Source organism: Ursus maritimus, unplaced genomic scaffold, assembly GCF_017311325.1.
Source record: "Ursus maritimus isolate PB19 unplaced genomic scaffold, ASM1731132v1 scaffold_15, whole genome shotgun sequence".
Taxonomy (NCBI): domain Eukaryota; kingdom Metazoa; phylum Chordata; class Mammalia; order Carnivora; family Ursidae; genus Ursus; species Ursus maritimus.
Window position 1 is genome coordinate 216690 of NW_024423897.1, and position 20672 is coordinate 237361.

At 57.5% G+C, this 20672-nt stretch overlaps 1 protein-coding gene and 1 long non-coding RNA gene across 7 annotated transcripts; one reads left to right on the top strand and one right to left on the bottom strand.

The window, feature by feature from the left end:
* Nucleotides 1–2802: 2802 nt before the first annotated feature.
* On the top strand, nucleotides 2803–5624 carry LOC121102737. The gene is made up of 2 exons (XR_005834807.1): nucleotides 2803–3178; nucleotides 4678–5624. It is a non-coding gene; the product is annotated as an uncharacterized LOC121102737 (long non-coding RNA).
* Nucleotides 5329–20583, bottom strand: RGS14 (regulator of G protein signaling 14). 6 transcript variants are annotated; one of them, XM_040630240.1, is made up of 17 exons: nucleotides 20392–20583; nucleotides 13468–13489; nucleotides 13114–13292; nucleotides 12658–12750; nucleotides 12431–12574; nucleotides 11881–12024; nucleotides 11666–11777; nucleotides 11227–11339; nucleotides 10580–10783; nucleotides 10006–10056; nucleotides 8755–8831; nucleotides 8392–8518; nucleotides 8252–8333; nucleotides 8098–8144; nucleotides 7906–8020; nucleotides 6279–6445; nucleotides 5329–5812 (listed from the first exon to the last, which is right to left on the bottom strand). In XM_040630240.1, the coding sequence occupies exons 1-16, from the start codon at nucleotides 20434–20436 to the stop codon at nucleotides 6288–6290; spliced, it is 1713 nt and encodes a 570-aa protein (XP_040486174.1). In that variant the 5' UTR covers nucleotides 20437–20583; the 3' UTR covers nucleotides 5329–5812; nucleotides 6279–6287. The 6 variants fall into 6 exon arrangements, with proteins under 6 accessions (XP_040486174.1, XP_040486173.1, XP_040486177.1 ...); XM_040630242.1 differs by lacking the exons at nucleotides 5329–5812; nucleotides 6279–6445 and adding an exon at nucleotides 6935–7657 and having other exon boundaries at nucleotides 13114–13166; nucleotides 13227–13292; nucleotides 20392–20580; XM_040630239.1 differs by having other exon boundaries at nucleotides 5329–6445.
* Between the last annotated feature and the right edge of the window lie 89 nt (nucleotides 20584–20672).

Sequence of the window (20672 nt, forward strand, 5' to 3'; positions counted from 1 at the left end):
TGCAGACAGTGACCGCTTCTGAATGGATTTGAGTGAGTGGCCACTAGAGCAGTGGGGAAAGCGCCAACACTGGGGACCTGGCCAGAGCTGTTTCCAGGACTCCTGAGAGCATGGAGAAGGCGACCACGTCTCTGCCCCTCTGTCCATCTCCACTCCTCCTGCTCACGTTCTGCCTCCTCCCAGGCTGTGACAGACTCTGCCTGTCCCCCGATTGCTGCCTCCTGCCCTGTCTGCCCACCCGTGCTCTGGCTGCGGCCTCCCCCAGACCTCTGGGCCTGGAGCCTGGGTGGTTGGCGGCGTCTCACGTTGAGACATGGCACCCGGGAGAAGGAGATGTTTTGGAGGGAAGATGCCAAGATCCGTCTGTGCAGACGGTGTCTGAGGTGTGAGCACTTGGATCTGAGGGTCCGAAGCGCACGACGTGCTCCTCACTCCAGACAGGGCCTCCCGCACGCTCCCAGCCTCAGTGAGCACGTGTGGTCCTCTGCTCTGAGCCAGAAACAGAGCAAACTCCTTTGACGTGTCCTTCTCCTCCACCTCTGTGTCTCTGCTCCGTCCCCCAGTGCTCCCGATTTCCCTTCAGCAGGAGTTCCCTCATCCTTTTGCTGCCTCCCTGGTCCGGTCCGCCATCTCTCACCAAATGCTCTCCCTCCTTCTGCCCTTGTGCCCCCCGATCTAGTCCAAAGTAGCAGCCAGCCTGCTTTTCAAAATGCAGTTCTGACTCTGTCACCCTTCTCTTTTCAAACCTGCCCCTGCTGGTACAAAGACCAGCGTCCTGTCACAGCCTCAAGAGCTTCAGGCGTAGCCTGTGAAGATGCCCCCCGCCAAGGGAGAATGTGCACATTGCGGACGGAGAAGGCCCAGGGCTGAGCCTGGAGGGGCACCCATATTTGGGGGGACGGCAAAAATAAGAGGGACTCCTGAGAGGAAACTGAGGCATGACAGGGATTGGGAAGAAGAGCAGAAAAGCAGATGCCCCAGAAGCCAAGGTTACCTCCGCATCGAGAGAGACATCCCGGTCAGCCAAGTCAGATGCCACAGAGATGTCAGATAGTGTGAGGACAGAGCAGATTTAGTGGCCTGGGCGAGCTGTCCTGGGGCAGTACTGGGGAGGACAGCTTGTGACGGGTTGGGAAGGAGCAGGACGTGGGAGCTGAGACGGCATGGCCAACGTGAATGTGACAGACTGACAGATAGGGAATTTGGTCACGCCAATGAAAACAGTTTCTGCAGGAGCAGCATGACTGCCGAGCAGAGTAGAGAACGATCCCAAGAACAAGTGCTTGGTCCAGGAACGGAGCGAACTGGGGAAGTTGGCACGACCAGCTGTTTCTGTAATCCTCGGCTAAGATCCATTGGCTCCTTTAAATACACAGTTTGCTGCATGTAAGTTTTCTGCAGGACCTAAAGTTTGAGGACAAGCAAGGGAAGAAAAACCAACACGCCAGACCATCCCTCCACGAACTGGATTTTTTTGGGAGAGCTGACTAATGACCAGTGTAATCCCACAACAGGGCTCCTCCTGTCTCCGTGAACCAACGTGCTTATTTCTCCAACCAGCATGGAAGCCCCACTGTGAGTTAGCATGCTGCTGCACAGGGTGGCCCTGGCCGTGAGTATCCCACCCCAGCACTCAGGCCAGCACCACTGCACACAGACACAGACGTGAGCAGGTGGTCTCACCAATGGGCTGTGTGACATAATAGGGACCACCTCCCACCTCCCCTCCGGGAACAGAACAATCCCTCCCCTGGCCCTGTTGACTCTGTCCTCTCTTGGAGAGTCTGGACTTCCCATCTGAGCTGCCTGGCACAGAGCAGGCAGGGCCCTGCGATGCTCTTCCAACAGAGCCCCGGTTCCCACATTGTGTGGAAGGGGTGCCGCAGGCTACATTCGAGCCAGGGCAGGGGCAGCTGACCTGAGGATGCCCATCCTTGTTTGGGGGATAAGTGCCCTGAGTAATGTTTAATCCTGGTGGCCCAGGCACTGGTCATTCATTGACGGATGAGGCCAAAGTCTGTGGCCAAAAGAGCTGAGGTTGCTTTGGGCTTTTCTCAGAAATCACCTCTTCCCCTACAGCTCCCTTCCTTGTGTGGCTCCAGCCTTGTGCCATCATGCCAGCCTCAGGGACCAGGCCTGAGGGTGACAGCATACTCCCAGATGGCAGTCCCATGCTCCAGCTTCTAGGTTCCAGACCAGAAGCTCTGAGCTCCAGCTTTAGACCTCAGGTCCTGCGCTCTGTGTTCTGGACCTAGAGCCCTAAGCCCTGCACTATAAATTCTCAGGTGCAAACTCTGGGTTCCGGGCTCCAGAATCCAAGCTCCAGGCATCCGATGTTCCAATCCCAGATTCCAGACTCCAGTTTTTATTTTATTATTATATCTTTTAGGATTTTATTTTTAAGTCATCTCTACACCCAACCTGGAGCTCAAACTTACAATCCTGAGATCGGGGGGTCTCACACTCTACCTGCTGAGCCAGCCAGGTGCCCCTGCAGACTCCAGTTTTTAGACTCCAGGCTCTTGGCTCCAGGTTCTGGTCTGGGCTCCAGGCTCCAAGCTCCAGCGGCATATTCCATGCTCCAGGTTTGGGGTCTGGCTTCTGGGTTCCTTCAGCCCCTCAGCAACAAAGCTGAAAGATGGTGGCCTACTTGGGTTATTGCTGCCCACCCCTCTTAGCTGGCCGGGACTTCATTCTGGCCACCAGCATCCTGGGCTGGCCTGGAAGTGGCGTGCCGGTTCTATGGCGCTTCTCCTTGGCTTTCTGCCTGTTTTACCCCCAAGCCAGTTCTCTGGAGATAAGAGCTGAGATGGTTACAGAGCAGCCCTTGCCTAGACAATGCAAGACTCACAGGACACACACATGTGTTCATGGTTCCGCTTTTCTTGGGCCCGCCAGGACCACCAGGGACATGAATGGTGCCCCCTGTTTTTTGGGCAATGGTATGAGCCTGGGCTGCATCTGATTCAACGTAACCAACCATGTATGTTCCTCCCCATCCAGGCCTTTCTTTCCCTGTGAGAGCTGAATGCCAGCCTCTAATTCCCCAGAGACTGGAGTCACCTGACCACCAAGCCAGGCCCCCTGCGCGGTGCACCTTGTGCTCACTCCTGGGGGTAGGGATATCTGCTCCCAGGAGCATCTGCCAGCTGGGTCAGCACTTCCAACCGGGCACCAGGTGAGGAGCTGGCGCCTCTACCTGCCCCCGCCCTGGCCCAGAGCCCAGGTCACTGTGCTCTGTGCTTGCCCTGTGCCCATCCTATCCCATCCTCTTGACTGTCCCCATGACTGTCAGGAGAGGAAAGGGGACCAGAGACAGGTAGCAAGTTTCTTTCTCAGAGGCTTGGATCCTATGGCCATCCTCGAGGCAGTCAGATCCACTTTCTCTGCCTGTGTCCTCTGTCCGGTGGGGGTGCTGGGGGCTGCAGAGCAGTCAGCAAATGTGTATTCTCTCCCCTCCTTCACACTGGGTGCTGGGTGGATAGGCAGACTCCCCTCCAGGCTTTGCATCTGGTGGCTGAGGGGAAGCAGCTCTATGACTTTTCCCAGCCACTCAGGAGTCCAGCTCCATGCAGCTCAGTGGCTTTGAAAACGGCCTATGGGTTGACCAGCTGGTGCCTTTTGTCCCTGGACCCCTATTGCTGTAGTGAGGGCCCAGGACCTTGAGGGATCTGAGAGTGAAGAGATGGGAGGAGAGAGCTGGGTCTCCCTCAGCCCAGGACAGCTTCGGGGGACATGTTGGGGGATTGTGGCAGAGGGACACAGCAGCCAGCCAAAGTAGGCCAAGGAAGGTGATGGGCTGAAGCCCCCAAAGGAAGAATTGGTTCTCCTTCTGGAGAAAGGGATAGTGGGCCAGAGTGACAAAGAAGTGGCCTTGAGAAGTTCTTAGTGTTATTATAATTATTTTAATTGCATCCTTTAAAAAGCATTAAAGCTAAAATGAAAGCATCATTTGACTACTACCCCCAGTAGTAGTCCTGGTCCCGTCCCCATTTTCCTGTCTGTTTGACATGTATCCTTCTAGAACATTCTCTATTCTTTCTGCATCCTTATAAGTGTGTCTTTGTGTTTGTGGTTTATATAAAGGTATCATGTCATATGCATTGCTCTTTTACCGAACAATAACACATTTTGGAGAATTTCCCACAGCAAGACATGCTCTCCCCAGTTCTTTATCTGCTGTGCGGTATTGCAGAGCATAGACACACCCCCACCTTTTTGTTACCCCACACCACACCCCACCCACATTTGTCTGTTCGCCAGTTTTTGGGTCATAGACAACCCTGCAGGGATGGGGCTCCTTGTGCCCAGGAGTGATTCTCTGGTGGTACTGCTGGGGTCACATGCTGTGTGTTTTCAATTTTTAGCAGAAACTCCCAAGCTGCTCCCCAGAGCAGCTGTATCAATGTGTCCTGCCCCGAGAGGGTGCCGGCTTCCCATCAGGGCTTCCTGCAGCATATGGGCCCTCCTGGTGTGTGTCCCTGAGTCAGACAGCCGATGTGCTGGCCAAGCTCCAGCAACAAATTCCTACAGGATCCTGGACTCGTCACTTCCCCTCCTATAGCCTTGATTTCAACCCCATCAGGTTATTTTGTCATGAGGACAAAAATGAAATGAAGGATGGTGCATGCCTGACTTGGGGGCCTGAGTTGATGTGAATTTTCCTTCCCTCTGCAGGAGCTAACATCTATAGAAGCTCTTCCATCGGACCCATGACCTCCTCTATCATGGACAATTGCATCCGATGTTCCCTAAGAGTAGTAAGCATCACTGCTAGGTCTGCAGAGGGGCAGGGGTGGGTGAAGGGTGGGCTTGCCTGCAGGATCTGGCAACTTTGGGAAGGTACCCATCTCTCACCTGGTGTCCCCACCTCTCTATCTTGGCACATGAAAAGGTGTCTCTGTCCCCAAGGGAGAAGCCCCAGGGCCCAGGAAGGTTCTGCCGCTGATTGGGGAAGGGACATGGGTTTGTCTCCCTACCCCCATCTGGCCACAGACTATGATCCCAGTGCTATGCAGTTCCCTGCCCAGAGCCCCCACTGCCCTGCTGTCCCTGCATCCTTCACTGGGTCTATCTGAGGCTGCGGAATCATTTTCCACTGGGGCAAAAGGATACAGCGTTGACTACGATGGACAAGGTCATTGCCATCAGGGCGTGTTTATCATATTGTCAGCAAACAAGTGTAAATAAGTAAACATGGTCATTACAGAGTGGGATGAGCGCTAAGAAGGAAGAAAACTGGACAGCATGGTAGAGAACGAAGTTGGGGAGCACTTTATATCTGGTATCAGTCCGTTTGGGTTGCTATAAAAAATACCAGAGACCGGGTAGTGTGTAAACAACAGAAATTTATTTCTCACAGTTCTAGAGGCTGGAAGTCCAAGATCAGCGTATCAGCACGTTTGGTGTCTGTGACGGCCCTCTTCCAGGGTGTAGACAGCCAGCTTCTAGCTCCGTCCTCACAGGGTGGAAGGGGTAGGGGAGCTCTCTGGGATCTCTTTTCTAAGGGCACTCACTTCACCCATGAGGGCTCACCCTCACGACCAAGCGTATCTCCAAGGCTCCACCTCCTAATACCATCACCTTGGGACCGGCGTAGCAACATAGCGATTTGGGGGGGGGGGCACAAACATTTAGACCCCAGCAACAGTTGCCCAGGGAAGGCTCCGCTGGGGTGTTCAAGCTGAACAGTGAAGCAGGACTTCGGTGGTTGCAGGTCTTAGAAACCCGCTCAGAGTCAGAGGCACACGCACGCAGCAAGAATGTGTTGGCTTGCATGGATGAGAACGTCTAGGGCCGGTTCACTTCAGGCCTGGGTGAATGTAGGTGTTCTGGTAAATTTTGTCAGGAATCTCCTCCTCTCTCTCACACCTGCTCTCCTGCGCTGGCAGGTTCTCCCCCTGCACATCTTCAGTGCAGACCCCCGGGAGACGGTAGATGACCAGGACAGGGTTTGACTGGGGTCAGAGGGTCATCCCTGCACCAAACTCTGACTGACCAGGCCTGGGTCATGAGGGCGTTTCCCCCCCCCCCCCAGCAGCTAGTGGGTCTGGTCAACCCAGCCAAGCAAAATGGGCAGGGGGGGCAGACGACTGAAGGCCCCCGAGAAAGGCTTGGGTTCGACTTCTGGAGAAAGGCATGATGGGCCAGCAAACCCCACTGATCTCTCTCAGGAATTTCAAGGGCAAGGTGCCATGAACGGGGGCGGGGGCGGGCAGTTCCTGGCAGAGGGGACAGCAAGCACAAAGAACTAGAGCGGAGAAGACAACTTGACCTGCCTGAGGTGGTCAGGAGGGCCCCTCACTCCCCAGGCGTCCCCCGAGGTTCCCATGTCTCCTTGTTTCCTCTGTCTCAGCGGCACTGGGACTGAGCGTGGCTTCTTGGCCCACATGCTGGGCCCTCCTTCTGGGAGGTCCTCCCTGCTCCCCCTCACTGTGTGGGCTGCCTAGGGACAGGGATGACCACCCAGCCAAAGCAGGCAAGGGACAGAAACTGTCCCACCACAACAACCAGTATCCTCCACAAGGTCCTCAGTGTATCCAAAGGAGCCCACAGACATGTGTGCAGAGACGCACTCAAGCCCCACTAGAAGCAGAGGACAGCAACCTGGTGCGATACTCTGCTCAGACCCAGAGACTGAGGAACGGCGTGATGACAGGGGCAGAGGCACAGCTCCCCAGAAGGGTCTTCCCCTCCCTCTTCTTCCTTCCTCCCTCCCCTCTTCCTCCTTCCCTCCCCGTCTCTGTCTGTCTCTCATATTCACACCCCAATACTCTGTGCAGTCAGGAAGAGAAGTTCTGACAACAGGAAGTCAGGGGGCACATCCTGAGGTCCCCGAGGGCTTCCTGGCACTGACCTCGGTGACAGAGGCAGTATAGCTTGGGGGGGGGGGGCAGTTACACGGAGTAGACAGGCACACAAGGAACACACCTCATGGGAGAATAACAATTACTATTATAATAACAGTATCATCCAGGACAAACCCAGATGCCCCAGGCCAACTGCAAAATCCATATGTCCAGCAGAGCCTATGTGAGTAGAGTGAGGGGCTGCCTGCCTGCACCCCCGGGCCTTACTCATACCGGCTCCCTGAGGAGGGGCCAGCCCCTCGTCCTGCTCCCTGTTGAGGCTTTGCACAGGGTGGGGAGGCTGGCACCGCCAACGCCACCCCTCTGTGCTGGGCATGCCTGTACTGGGGAGGCTAGGCCCGCTTCCCCTCAGTGACCTGGCAGCAAGGGATGGGTGAGCGAACCGATGAGGGACCAAGTGGTGGCAGCTGTGGGGTGTGGCTCCTCTGACCCCGCTCCCCACCCCCTGCCAGCTCTTCCTGCGGGCCTGCCCGTGGCAGGAAGGGGCCAGGGACACTCATGGCACAGACAGGGCATGCAGAGCGGGCCCGTGGCATGCTTGGCCCGCCAGGTGCCATGCAGACGGCCTGGACTGTTGGGCAGCTGTCAGAGGGCCAAGCGGGCAGTGGAGTCTGAGGGGTCCCGCTTGGGCTGGACCTCTGATTCAGTCTGTGGTGGGCTCTCCTGGGAATTGGGCGCTTGGGCTGGCAGCTGCAGAAATTCTGGAAGCACCAGGTCCTCTTTGCGCAGAAGGCCCCTCTGGTCGTGAGCCCCACTGCTCTGCACCCGGTTCAGCAGCTCTACCAGGCCTAGGGGTGGCCACAGAGTCAAGAGGCCCACTGGTGCAGGCCTGCCTATGCTAGCCCACCACTGTCCTGCTGCCCTTACTATGACCACAGACCCCCTAACCCCCTCCCACCCTTCAGTCCCTCTGGTCCCCTAGCCCAATGGACACTCTTTCAGCCCCAAAGACATGCAGGTCCCTGCCTCAGCTCAAGCCTCTCTGATACCGCCCACCCGTGCTCCTGGTCCCTAGCTCCCGCCATCCCCAAAGTACCTTCAATGTCACAGGTCTGCCGCTTTCCGGTGATACTACTGGGTGCCTCCGCCAGCGAGTTGAGAGACAGTGGAGGGTGATGGGTGGCCTTGTTCTGGGCTCTAGGCTGGCCGCCCTGTGAGAATGTGGAGTCAGAGCCACAACTGCGAGGGGAGGTGCAGTGGGTCGAAGGGGGAGCCCTTTCTCTCTCACCTGGCTGCAGCACTGGGCTATGTCTCCAGCGTCGGGAATCTTCACACCTATGGCAGAGAGCACCACCATTACTGTTTGCCTCCCACCTGGACCCCTTTCCTTCTGGGCAAAGCCATCTCCAGGGACCAAGCCCCGGGGCCTTGCTTCTCTCTACCTGGGTGAGTGTCCAAAACCAGTCTCTGGGCCGCCACCGAGCTCACTAGCTTCCCCAGATCCAGCGGCTGCTTCTCGCCTGGCTGTGGGGACAGGTCAGCAGCCCGCGAGACAGGCAGCCCGCTCTGTCCCCCAGCTCACCAGGCACAGCGCCACCTGTTGCGGGCTCAGGCCGTGCTTCGCCAGAATGGGCTGCAGCGCCTCTTGCAGTCGCTTGGTGGGCTTGGCGGAGATCCGCACCACGCGCTCCAGAGCCACCAACTCGACCCTGCACGGGACCCTCGCGCTGCGGAAGGGCAGACAGCCGGCCCCGCCTCTCCCCCAACCCACCAGGGACAGGTCCAAGAGGGGGCGGAGCCTGAACTGGGGGGTGGGATGACTTGGGAGTGGGCCTTTAGCAGTTAGCACCAGGGGCGGGACCTGAGAGGGGGAGCCAACAGCCTGAACTGGGACCCAAACAAGTGTTGGGACCCAGGACCCAAGCCTGGGAGGAGGGGTACTCACTCGAAGGTGATCCTGTTCTCCAGCCGCACTTCCTGGTCTGCCAGCACGGTGCAGTCCTGATCCAGGACCAGCGCCTTCTGCAAATGCCAGGCAGGGTCTCAGAGTCCCTCCCTCCCCAGCCCCAACCATCCCCAGGGTCCAAGGGAACCACCTCATTTCCTCCATGGCCCCCACTGGGGCCCCCTAAGGGTCAGAGGGAAGGGCCAATGGGTGGGCAAGACGTAGAGGTGCGGATGGAGTAAGACACACGGCTGGAGTGGGAGCCTAATACTGCCAAGGCCAGGGAGAAGGGGGGCAAGAAGGTTGGACAGCTTTGGAAAAGAAACGGAGTTACAGGAAGCATGGGAGTGGGGTGAGCATGGGATGGGAATGACACTGCTTGGATAAGGAGCAGGCCTAGGTCCTGTATCATGGGGCCGCCTTTTCCCAGGCCAGGCCAGGCCAGGCCAGGACCTGCCTCCTGGACAGCTGCCCCCTTGTCTCTCAGGCACGAGAAACCCAACCAGACCAGCTGGATGCATTTCCTTCCTCACCACGCACCTTTGTTCAGCTACCCGGGCCTTGTCCCTTTTTTGACACTTGTCCACTTCTCTCCATCCCCACCTACTAAGGACACTTCTCGTCTCCTCACTGCAACAAGAGCCCTTCCCCCAAGACCGCTGTGAGGCCAGAAGGAGGTAAAGTATCTGGCACAGTGCCGGGCTCACAGTAGGTACATGGACAGTAGGCGTCGTGACTACTGCCCCTATAGGCCCCGCTGTCTGCACTAGCCCAGGGCAGGCAGGCAGCGTCCTGCAGGGATAGGCCTATGCTGTGCTGCAGGGACAGGTGGAGTGTGGGTGGGGAGTTATAGTTAGCAGTCATGAATGCCCATCTGGGCTTCAGAGGCTGCACGGGTGGCCTGAGTGGGCAGAGCTCCTCCACTGCTGCCCTCCCAGTCCCACTCTCCAGGCCCTGGAACTTGCCCTGCGCTTCGTACCCACATCCAGAACTTCATTTCAGCTGTTCCCTCTGCCTAGAAGGTTCTCTCCCGACAGCTCTGCCAGGCAAACTCCTCCCCATCCTCATTCTCCCCTCATCAACAGCTGCCTCTTCTATGAAGCCTTCCTGGAACCAGCCAGAAAAGCCTTCCTTGCCCTAGAAACTCTCTGAAGCTTCAGCTTCTCTTCCCTGATTGCATCCTGCCCTGCTCACCTCCAGCCTGTGGATCTGGAGGACAGAGCTCAGGCCTGGGTCCCTCTGCCCACCCACCTGGCAGGGCCTTAGGTCCTGTCTGGGCGAATGAAATCCTGCAGGGTCTTCCTGGAAGGCAGCATTCTTTCTTTAGGTCCCGCTTACTGGATCGTTTAGTTCAAAGTGAGTTTTTCCTTAGACTCCTCTTTAAAGCTTAATGCTCGTTTGTACCTCAAGAAAAGTTCTTCATGGGCTAGGTGCATTTGGTGCCCCTGATGGCCATTTCAAGGATGGCCAGTAGGAACTCTGGGAGTGATGGGGGAAACCCAGCTCTGGCAGTGGTTCTCCCCCACTCTTCCTCCCCAGAGCAACACAGTGAAGACGATGGGTGAAGCTGGAAGCAGGGAGGGGGTGGGGTAGGGATGGGACTTTCATGGAATGAGGGCAGAAGCCTGAGTTTGAGGAGTTCGTACAGGGTTGCTTTGGAGCTCGGCATGGGGGGAGGGGCAGGGTTGTGTCAGGGACTGGAATTAGGAAGGGGTGAGGATAAGAATGGAATTGGGGTTGAGGTCATAGCTGAGCAGAGACAGGAATGGAGTTGGGGTCAGGATCAGGAAGAGAGTGAGAGTTGGGGACGAGGCCAGATTCACACCTGCTCATTGCCGACCAGGTAGACCTTGATGTCAGGTAGAGAGAGGCCTCGTTTCTCACAGATGCCTGCCAGCATGGCACGGATGGTGAGGCCAGGTCGGGCCAGGGCCAAGGAGGCTGTGCCATCAGGCAGGTACACACAGCAGTACTTCCCTGGCCGGTTTTCACTCTCACCCTCTGTGCTCCCAAGGCTCTTTCGGTGGCTCTGATTCGGGGCAGGAGCGGAGGGAAGGTCATATATACACATTCAGGGACATGCAGAGAGGTACGCAGACTGGTAAGCTCACTGGGGCACACACGCGCACACACACCTAAGGGCACACTTCTAGTCCAGCAAAGATACTCCTCCTACACCAACAAATGCATGCTCACCCAGACGTAGGGGCACCCGAGACAGGTCCTCCCACTGACCCACATGCACCTGCTGTGCACACCTGGGCACCCACATGTGCACACACACAGAGAGAACGTACACCCACGCCGTGCATGGGGCCCAAGGTGGTGAGGACAGGAAGAAAGTAAGGAGTATGAGGGGCTGGCAGCAGGGAGATGGAAGTGGGGACCATGACTAGGAATGATGGCGGCCCCACAAAGGTGCATGAGTAGTGGCCCTAGCCTGCTCTTCATCTCCCCTAGCAGCCGGCTCACCTCAGATTTGCTGTTGACAAAGGCAAGGAAGCCGAGGTCCAGACTGGCAGACGAATTGAGGGAGCCCTGGGACTCTCTGCGCAATGCCGAGTTTGGGGCCCCACCTGCCAGTTCTAGGGGAGAGGGAGCAGTGAGCAGAACAGCCCCTCCTCCCTACACCCCCTTCTCCACAACCAGGTGGACCCCGCTGGAGCCCTACTGCAGGGGTCTAACGCGACTTGGGACCATGGGAGTGTTGCTACTGAGGGGGCTTCCCAAACTTCTGCTCTAATCTGGAAACCAAACTACGGGGTGGGGGGGACGTGGTGGTCACAGGGAACTCTATTTCGGTTTTCACAGATTTACAGACTGTCTATGGGACAAGTAGGAGGAAGGAGGAAATTCTCAAAGTTTGCCCAAACTCCCACCCCTACTCTTCTCTGTAGCCTCTGACCCTCACCCCTGCGGAAAGACTTGCGCAGCGGGCGGCCCCCAGAGCCCTCAGCAGAAGGCAGGTGCCCCAACTCCTCCACGCCCAGCGGCAGCGACTTCCCGGGCTTTAGCTTCGGCTTCTGCGGGTACAGGAAAGGCGCTGGCACCGGGCTGGACTCCAGCCCACGTACAGACCAGGGGCACAGCCCTACAGATCTGCTTCCCACAGCCCCTCGTCCGCACCTTCCTCGTGGAATCAGGGCTGCCCGGGCTGGAGGAGCCAGGTTCCCGCAGGGGGCGTCCCTCCGCCTCCGCCAGGAGACACTCGCGGTACAGCGGGGACTTGACGAAGCGCGCATAGCTGTCGAACTTCATCAAGTTGAAGATCTGCCGGACCAGCGCCGGGGCGGTGAGCCGGGGAGCGAGCTCGGCTTTCCGCCAGCTTACCCGGCCCAGCCCTCGGGTTGGTTGGGTCCCCAACCTGGCGGGCGAGGCCCTAGCCCCTCCCACCCAACTCCTTGGTCCGCCCCGCCCCCACTCTTGACTCAGCCTCGAGCTCAACTAGGCTCCGCCTCTAGCCCCTGCTTCGCCGCAGCCTCTGGTACCGCCCTCTGACCCACGCCCTGCCCCTGCGTTTTACGTTGGTGCGGGCATCCAAATTTGCCCTTTTCCGTTTCCCACTCCACCCCCATCCTACCCCCTACAATCGGGCTCCGCCCCTGGATCTGGCCCCGCCTCTTGCGCTTTCTTCCAAGGCCACGCCCCCTAGTCCCAGGAGACCCAGGAGACTCGCCTGAAGCTGCTGCGCGCGGAACATGTCCGGTCGGGGTTCAGCCAGCACCTCCTCGCCTAGCCAGGCCTGCCGGTCGATGTTCACTGGGCTCAGCGCCTGGCTGGACAGGAACTCCTGGTAGATATGGCGGGCTTCCTGAGCAAGCTGTTGCAGGGGGGACAGGAGAAGGTCAGGGACATGGCCCAGGCTCTGGTCCCACCGCTCTGCTCTAGCTCCCCTTCCCCCACCTGCTGGGTGTCGCTGGCCGGGATCTGCTGGAAGCGCTCGCAGGCCTTCCAGAAAGTTACGTTCTCGGCGCTGAACTCCTTCTTCAGGAACTCCTGGCGCGGAGGAGGAGGAAGTCAGAGACATAGAGACCCAGTCAGGAGATGCGGGCAAGAATTGGGATAGAGAAAGGGACAAGAGGCCAAGTCAGGCAGATAGGGCCAGACAGACAGATGGGGCCAGACTGGAGGGCACAGAGAGAACATGAGAGGCAGAGACGAGTTAAATTCCCTGCTGAGAGAACAAGAAGAAGGTGCCAAAGAAAGGCTGGAGGAGGCAGCTGACAGAGGAATCCCACTCTGGCCAGCCTGAAGCTCCATCCATGTCTTCTACCATGCCCACTGCCCACCCCACCCCCCAAACACATACACTATAGTGGCCACTGCCATCTGCCCTTCCAATCCCACCCCAAGGCTTACAGTGAAATAAGCCAGCCCCAGCGGGTCCTGCAGCAGCCGCTCGAAGGAGAGGCCCCAGCTGGCCACAGGCTGCTCCTCGGTGGGGAAGGGGCTGCTGGGGCCACTAGGGAGGCTGTGGATACTGAGGGAGCTTCCTCGGCCCTCGCCCTGGCCCTGAGGCCCAGCCGTGCTGCTCAGTTCTGTAGGTGGATGGACAAGTGGTGGTGAACCCTGTGGCCTTCCCCAGCTCCTGGCCCAACCCCATCTCTAGGTATTTTCCCTGGGAAGATAGCAAGTGACAGAGGTGTCCCCACCCTGTTTCCACATGCCCTCCCCCAGCCCGGGCAAGCCTCATCCATACCCTCTGTCACTTACCTCCATCTGAGACAGCCAGAACCTACAAGAGACCCAAGGTAGGCAGTCAGAGCAGAGCCCAGGGTGGATTCTCAAGGGACAGTTCTGGGCTCAGGACCCAGGACAGGAGCTGTGTTCTCCTCCCCCTGGAGGGCCATGCTGGGCATTCCCAGCCAGGTCACTGCTTGCCCAGCATTTTGCTCAGGCTCCCCCTGGCTCCCCTTCCATCATGTGCTGACCACTGCGTGCTGGGACTTATGCCAGTTACTTTCCATTTGCCCCTGGTTCCTTCCTCCCCCAGCACCTGCGGGGTAAGCCCAGGTGTGCAGCATGGCGGGTATCAGCATAGACTTTGAATCTTGTCTCTGCCATTTACTAGCTGCGTGACTCGTTACTTGTTTGTATCCATCTGCAAATAGGGGATGATGATAATAACAGTAACTTACTTCCTGGGACTATTGTGAGGATCAAATCAGTTTAGGACATTTCCAGCATCTAGAACGGTGGCCAGCATATGGTAAGTGCTGTATCAATGTTTGTTGGTGTCTCTATAGCCAGTGATCTCTTTGTTGGAATTATTTCCTCTTGGAGAGGAAGATCCTGAGAGACCCTGGGCCCCACCCCACCTTAGCCTGGTTCCAGGATGCTATTTTATAGTATAGAACAGTCATTCTCAGACTCTAGTGTGCATTGAAATGACCAATAGGAGCCCATCTCTGGAGATTCAGTCTCAGTAGGTCCAGAATGGGGCTGGAGACTCTCCCTTTCTAACAAGCTCTCAGGCAATGCTGATGTGCTGGCCCATAGACCATGCGGTGAATAGCATTTCTGTAGAGACCAAATCCATCCTCCCCTCCCCGCCCCCAGGCACAACTCCGACTTCTCTGGGAATCCCAACCATTAGTGAAATAGAAAAAACCCTCCTTTCAAAATGACTCTTGCAGTGGTTTCCCTTGGTCTTCCTACCTTCCTAGCAGCTCCTCCGGCTTCCTCCTCATCTCCTACCCACGCAAGGTGGCACCTACCCTTCTCTGACTCTGTCCTGGGCCCTTTCCCCCTCCCACATCTCCCCAGATCCAAACCCACACAGCCACCTTCCTGCTAACATCTCTGCGCAAATGTCCCACAAGCCCTTCCAACTCAGCCAGTCCCAAAGGAAGCCGCCTCTGCCACCACCGAACAGTTTCCCTACATCCTTCCTGTCTTTCTTCCCACCACCTGGGCTCAATCATCCCCAATTCCTCCCCTCTCCCCCGGCATCCTGTATTCTCACTAGGCCTGTCGCAGGAGTTTCTACCACCTGTCCCTTTGTTACATCCCCACTGGAAACAGGTCTGCACACATCTGCCCCAGGAAGCCTCTCCCTGCCCTCCTAGCTGGAATCTCCCTCTTTGCTCCCCACTCTCACCTAGGAACGCTCAGGTCCCACATCTGTGGGCCAGGGCTGGCCTGTAAATATGGAGGACATTATTAATATCTTGTCCCTCATTTTTTTTTAGTGGGCTTAACTGACTGAGCCACCCAGGAGGCCCAAGATTGTTTTATTTTTTCATTTTAAGTTGAAAGGTGTTTCCCACATTTAAAAATCAGGAGTTTTGCATGAATTCCTGTGATGCCTCAGCTACCCAGAGCTTCTTAACCACACGAGAACGCTGGCGGGCACTGAGCAGCCACTGCCTTCCCTGGAAGGGGCTCGCGTCCTCCTCAGAGGTCTATGAGGCTAGTTTGATGCATTTCTGTTACTTATGGAAGCAGGCGCTGCCCCAGACTGCCTGAGTTCCAATGTGTGCTGTGAGCTCTTGGACAAGGCACAACAACTCTCTGTGCCTCCATTTCTTTCTCTATAGAAATGGGGCAGATACTTCTGACTTCAAAGGGTTGCTGTGACGAAAGAAGTTAAATATACAGATAAGGAGCTCAGGACACTATCCGGCACGAAGGTTACTGTTACTGCTGTTGTTACGTTAGTATTGGTGTCTGACCCTGCTCCACTTCGGAGTTCGCTAGCCCTCTTACAGAGGAAAGAACACAGGGGTTGGGGTCTGTCAGACTCAGCTTCGAATCCCTGCTCTACCCTTTTCCAGTTTTACGCCCTCGGGCTCCTCCCTGAGCCTCGTCTCCCACTTGGAGTGTGGAGGTGAGAGGCTGCTGAAGAGCAAAGAAAATTTGTGCAGACCGCGGCTGGGCGTGGGGCCCGTCTGCAGGTGCCCCCTCCCACCCTCGGCACCCTCGCCCTCATGCCTCTGCACCCCCATCTGATGGCTTCTTTGCTTCTTCGAGTCAACTCCAGCAGCTGGCTGCCGGAGAAAGTCCCAACTCCCAGGGTGCGCAAGGATGACAAATTGAAGCCCAGGGCCCCTCCCAGCCTCCTCGTTCCATTCCTGGCAGCTCCGCTCATGCCGCACCTGCCTGTGCCGCCAGCTCGGTGGGTTTGGCAACCTCAGGGCTGCTGTCACCACCCTCTGCCGCGGGCTTTGGGAACCATCCGGCCTCCCCCTCCACGGTGGCCGCCTAGTCCTCCATCCCGCCTCGCACACTGGCCTCTCGCCCCCTGCTCTCCATCCTTGCACTCAGCCTCTCCCTAGCTCAGAGCCCTGCGGCGGCTGGGGCAGGCCTGGAGCCATAGACAGGGCACAGTCGCCTGCAGCTGAAGCCAGCCCACACTCCTGTTTTGTTTTATTCTCGACATTATGTTGAATTGACTGTCAGCGTCTTTAGGCCGGCTCCCAGGTCGTGGCTGTGGCCATGACCAAGCTCCCCGCCCTGCGGGGTGGAGCAGCTGCTGAAGCTCAGCCTGGGCCTGACGAATGAACCCCTTCAGCCTCCCCCACTCCCCTCCCCCTCACTCTACCCTACACTTTATCGAACTTTTCTAGGTCCCCCACAGCCCTTCTCACTCCTGTTTCCTGCTTCGCTGCTTTCTCTTGCTGGGTACTGTTCCTGCTCCCCTCACTGAACTAACTGCTCTCCAATCTCTGCTCTTGACTCCAGTCACCTCCAAAGACCAGTTGCCCTGAACCCCTCTCCACCACACTTCGCCCACCCGTGTCTAGGCCTCTCTCTCCTTAAAATTTGGTAGCTCCCAGAGGGCAGGCCCAGTCTGTAGAGGGAACCAACCTGAACTCCCTCCCAAGAAGCACCCTCCTTGCTCTGGTGCTAATGAGCCGCCATGAGGGCCCTAGCAGCCCTCCTCTGCCCTCCCATGAGGCCCTGGCACTCTCTCCACCAGGGATCCTTCACCTCCGAACGCCCCGTCTCTGTGGCCCGCAGTTCACCTTGGCCAGTCCCTCTAGCCCCCCTGGTTGTTGATCCATAGAGGTGGGGCTGCGATGGAGTAGGGACAGAGACCCGGAGGTGGGAGGGAGTGAGGATAGAGTCTAATTTCAGTTCCACCATTCAAGGCCAAGTAACTTCCTCCCCTGAGCCTCAGTTACCCCCCTGGGTAGAATGGGGCTCAGCATTCCTAATTTCTTGGGGCTGCTAGGAAGAGGGAGCGGGTGTGTGAAAGCAGCAGGCATGCAGCTGTCAGGGGCTCCGCTGACCTCATGCTGATGCCTCTGCCCGGGGCTCCCGCCTGCCCAGTGTCCCAGGCCTGGGGAAGTTGTGCTGAGCAGGGCTGGCCTTGCGCCACCCTGGCTTGCCTGAGGAGAAGTGGTGGGTGAATGGGAGAAAAGGGGAAGAAAGGATGAGGAAGGGTGTGGTGGAAGGTGACACCCCTGACCCATGGTTGGGCTCAGTCTGCCATACTTTTTTCTTGGGTCCTGGAAGAGCCACTGGTGTCTAAGGATACTGAGGTGAGAGCGGAGTGGCCCAATGTTTCTGAGTTCCAGTTGTGTGACAGGCTCTCTCTGCCAGTACACATCCATGTTCTCACTCTATCCTCAAATCTTTATCCTGTGTAGCAGGTGTTATTAGCCGCATCTTACAGATGAGAAAACCTAGACCCAAAGAAGTCACACAGTGGGGAAGTGGCCGAGCTGAAGTTAAAAGCCAAGTATACCCAACTGGAGCCTGAGGCCTTCCCTCCACCAAGCTGCCTCCCTGGGCAGACAGGAGATGTACAAGGGGGGCTGGGAGGCCCAGGGCCTCAGCCCTTTGGATGCAGGGGTCCAAAGTCACTCAAGGGTAAAGGGCCCAGGGGGTCCTCTTGAACTCTGCCCTCTGGAGACGTCAGACCTCAAAGGGAGGGCCAATTTACTTAGCGTCTTCTGTGCTGGGCACTCTGTACCATCATCTCATTTCATCCTAGTTTGGGGAAACTGAGGCCCCAAGATCATCTCTGGGTATAAGCACAGAGAACCCTGGGTGCCTGGCCCCTTCAGCCTGAGCCCAACCTGGGGGGCTGAACCCTAGCCCCGAGCTACGCCAAGAATTCAGGCAGAGCTGTAGGACGCTCTGCCCTGCAGGTCTCTCCAGGTGGGGAGACTGACTGGGCCCCCTGAGAGTGACAGGATATGCTAACCCCCACTCTCCAGGCTTTAGGCCCAGCTTCCCTTAGGCCATGTCCCTGTACACACACCCTGTGTTTCCCCACACCCAGACCCTTCCCCATGCCAGCCCCTCTTCCAGATGGCACATCCTTTCAGGGACTTCATACCACGATGCACAAAATGATCTGACAAGTCAGTTTCCCTTCCCAAGTCCTCCTCAAGCTTTCTCTACCCCGGGCCCGTGGCTCTTACCCAAATCTGAATTTTATTCTGGTATTTGTACCCATGTGTTTTGTGCCTTGCCGGACCGGGAGCTGCAGGAGGGCAGGGGCTAGGGCGATGGGTTTGCGTCTCCAGTGCCAGCACAGAGCAGACCTATGGAGGGGCCATGGACTGAATGACCGACCGCATGAACAAATGAAGTGGCAGTCGGGCTTGTGTGGCAATGTCTCTGGGAGGGGGCTGGGAGCCATCTCTAAGTGACAGGTTTCATTGCAATTGCCTGACAAGCTGAGTGGCAGAAAGATGAGGCTGACAAATGAAGCCGCCTCAGCAGGGAATGATGGCAGCCGTGGGTGGGGGTGGTGGCGGGGGGAGGTGGGGGAGGACAGAGCCAGGCAGTTCTGGGAGGTGGGGGAACACTGGCATTGAGTCAGAGAGGCCGGGTTCAAATGCAGGCCCCTCCACTTGTTGGCTGCCTTCAGCATGTCATTTATTCCTCTGAGCTTCCCGGGGCGGGGGGGTGGGGGTGGGAACTCGTGGAAGGAGCCTACTGCCTGCTCCACAGGTGCCTCTATGTGCATTCCTGCTGACGCCTGTCCTCCCCTCCCGGGGTCAGCCGAGCATGACCTCAGAAAGCTGACCGATGGCCAGCAAGCATTCCAAGAGGTGACATGGAGAGTTCAGAACAGACCCAGGAAGGGCAAAGATGAACCTGTGTGTGATGGTTGCTGCAAGGAGCCAGGGCATCTGTGAGCTTGCCAGGGCTAGGGGCAGAACATGGGTGCCCTCCCTTGTCTGATTGACTTTGGGGTAGAGAAGTCATGGGCTGACGTGGGAGGGGCAGAGGCTGGGTCTGTCTCCAGGCACCCTCAGTTGCCCTCCAGTTCTGGGCACTGCTCAGAAGCAGCAACCCAGCTGCCCTCTAGGGTGGGCATAAGAGTGGGCGTGATCCTGCCTGGCCCGGACACCTGAGTGTCATGCCTCTGGGTTGGAGTGCGAGGACCTTAGGTTCTTGAACTTTCAAAGTTAGGTTGATGGTAAAGACAGTGAGGTGGGGGACTGGGCCAGCTTTGGTGGGGTTTGCCTCTCTCCCACCCAGCTAGCCTGGGGCTGGGCAATAAAGAGACACTGGAAGAAGGAGAGGTGGAGAAAGGTCTTGGTAATTAGGAGGCAGGAGCGTGAGTAAAACCTCAGTTTCTGAATGAGGCAGGGGATCCTTGAAGAGGGGTTGAAAATGAAGGGAGGCATTGGGCTGACATTTACGGAGCCCCCACAATGGGTCAGGGGCCTCGTATTCATCATTTCACTTAATTATCTTAACAAGTCTTTGAAGACTGTTCCAATTTCCTCATTTTACAGGTGAAGAAACTGAGGGTCAGAGAGGACCCCTAGTAAGGGACAATGGAGCCAAGACTGGAACCCAGGTCTTTCTAGACCCATTGGTTTTGTCCCATAGTCCTAGGCTAGGGCTAGGTTGGAGGTTAAGACACTGTCTGGCCTTCCTGGAGTTGTTAGGAGGGGCTGGGGCTCTGCCAAGTGGGCTGGTACCCTAGGGAGAGAAGGAATGCCCAGCACAGTCTGCCATATCAGCTGAATGAATAATGAAGCTGAACTGTCCGAGCATGGCTCTGATTTGGAGGCCAAGCAGCCAGGGAGAGAGTTTAGGGGGTGGGGCAGTAGCAGTAGCCAGGGCATCCGAGCACCCAGCTACTCCCACCCTTCCTGGTAGCCCAGGAATAGAAAAGACAAGCTGCACCAAGCTGACCTGACCCTGCTGACCCATCTCAGGCTGCCTAAAGACTACTCACTCTGCCAGGAAGCCTCTGGAGCAGGTCCAGCTGAGGGGCAGTGACCCACTGAAGGTTACCCCTTACCTGACCTTGGGCATCAGGACAAGGGGGGGGGAAGGCCGAGGCTAAGTCAGATGTGGAGCCCTGGGCCACTGTGGAGGTAGGCAGGGGTCAAAGGGCGTGCCAGGTCTCCCTACTGCCCTAGGATGCAGGCAGCCCTGGATGGGACAAAGTGGCAGGAGAGGGAGCAGTGGGGACCAGAAGCCTATGCCCACTGTACTCTGCTCTCCTCTCCAAGGTTGCCCCAGGTCCCCAGCTGGGCCATCTAGAAGGTCCTAGGGTGAAAGTCCCAGGTCCCCCTGCCTGCTCCTGTTTGTACCCAACTTCTCCCGGCCGCTGGCAGCATGCAAGCTCTTGCCCAGCCCTGCCGGCTGTGCCTCCTGGGCTCCACCCTGGGTGTGCCCACCCCCTCCCCACGGGCCTGGCCTGGAGCCCACACTCACCATGCGCCCGTTGGGGACACCCAGGTGCTTGGGCTTCCCCGGCATGCCGCCGCTGTTCACGGGTCCCTGCCGTGAGGAGTGCCCACCATGGGGACCGCGGGCAGCCCTGGCCAGAGCTCGCACGGCGGCAGGCAGGCAACAGAGAGAGCCCGGCTCTGCTCCTGCGGGCCCTCACATCCTGAAACACCAGCTCACTACCTCTTTTCTCTGCCACAGGAAGTGTCTCTATAGAAACCGAACCACAGAAAGAAGCAAGGTCTAAGAGAGCGAATGCCTCTTCC

What these genes read in the sequence shown, in the direction of transcription:
- RGS14 (XM_040630238.1), bottom strand. Translation starts at nt 20,436, where the DNA reads ATGCCGGGGAAGCCCAAGCACCTGGGTGTCCCCAACGGGCGCATG. An exon ending in GCCCTGATTCCACGAGGAAG is followed by an intron (nt 11,778 to 11,880) that starts GTGCGGACGAGG and finishes CTGTACCCGCAG; the next exon opens with AAGCCGAAGCTAAAGCCCGG. An exon ending in TAGCCCAGTGCTGCAGCCAG is followed by an intron (nt 8,021 to 8,097) that starts GTGAGAGAGAAA and finishes ACATTCTCACAG; the next exon opens with GGCGGCCAGCCTAGAGCCCA.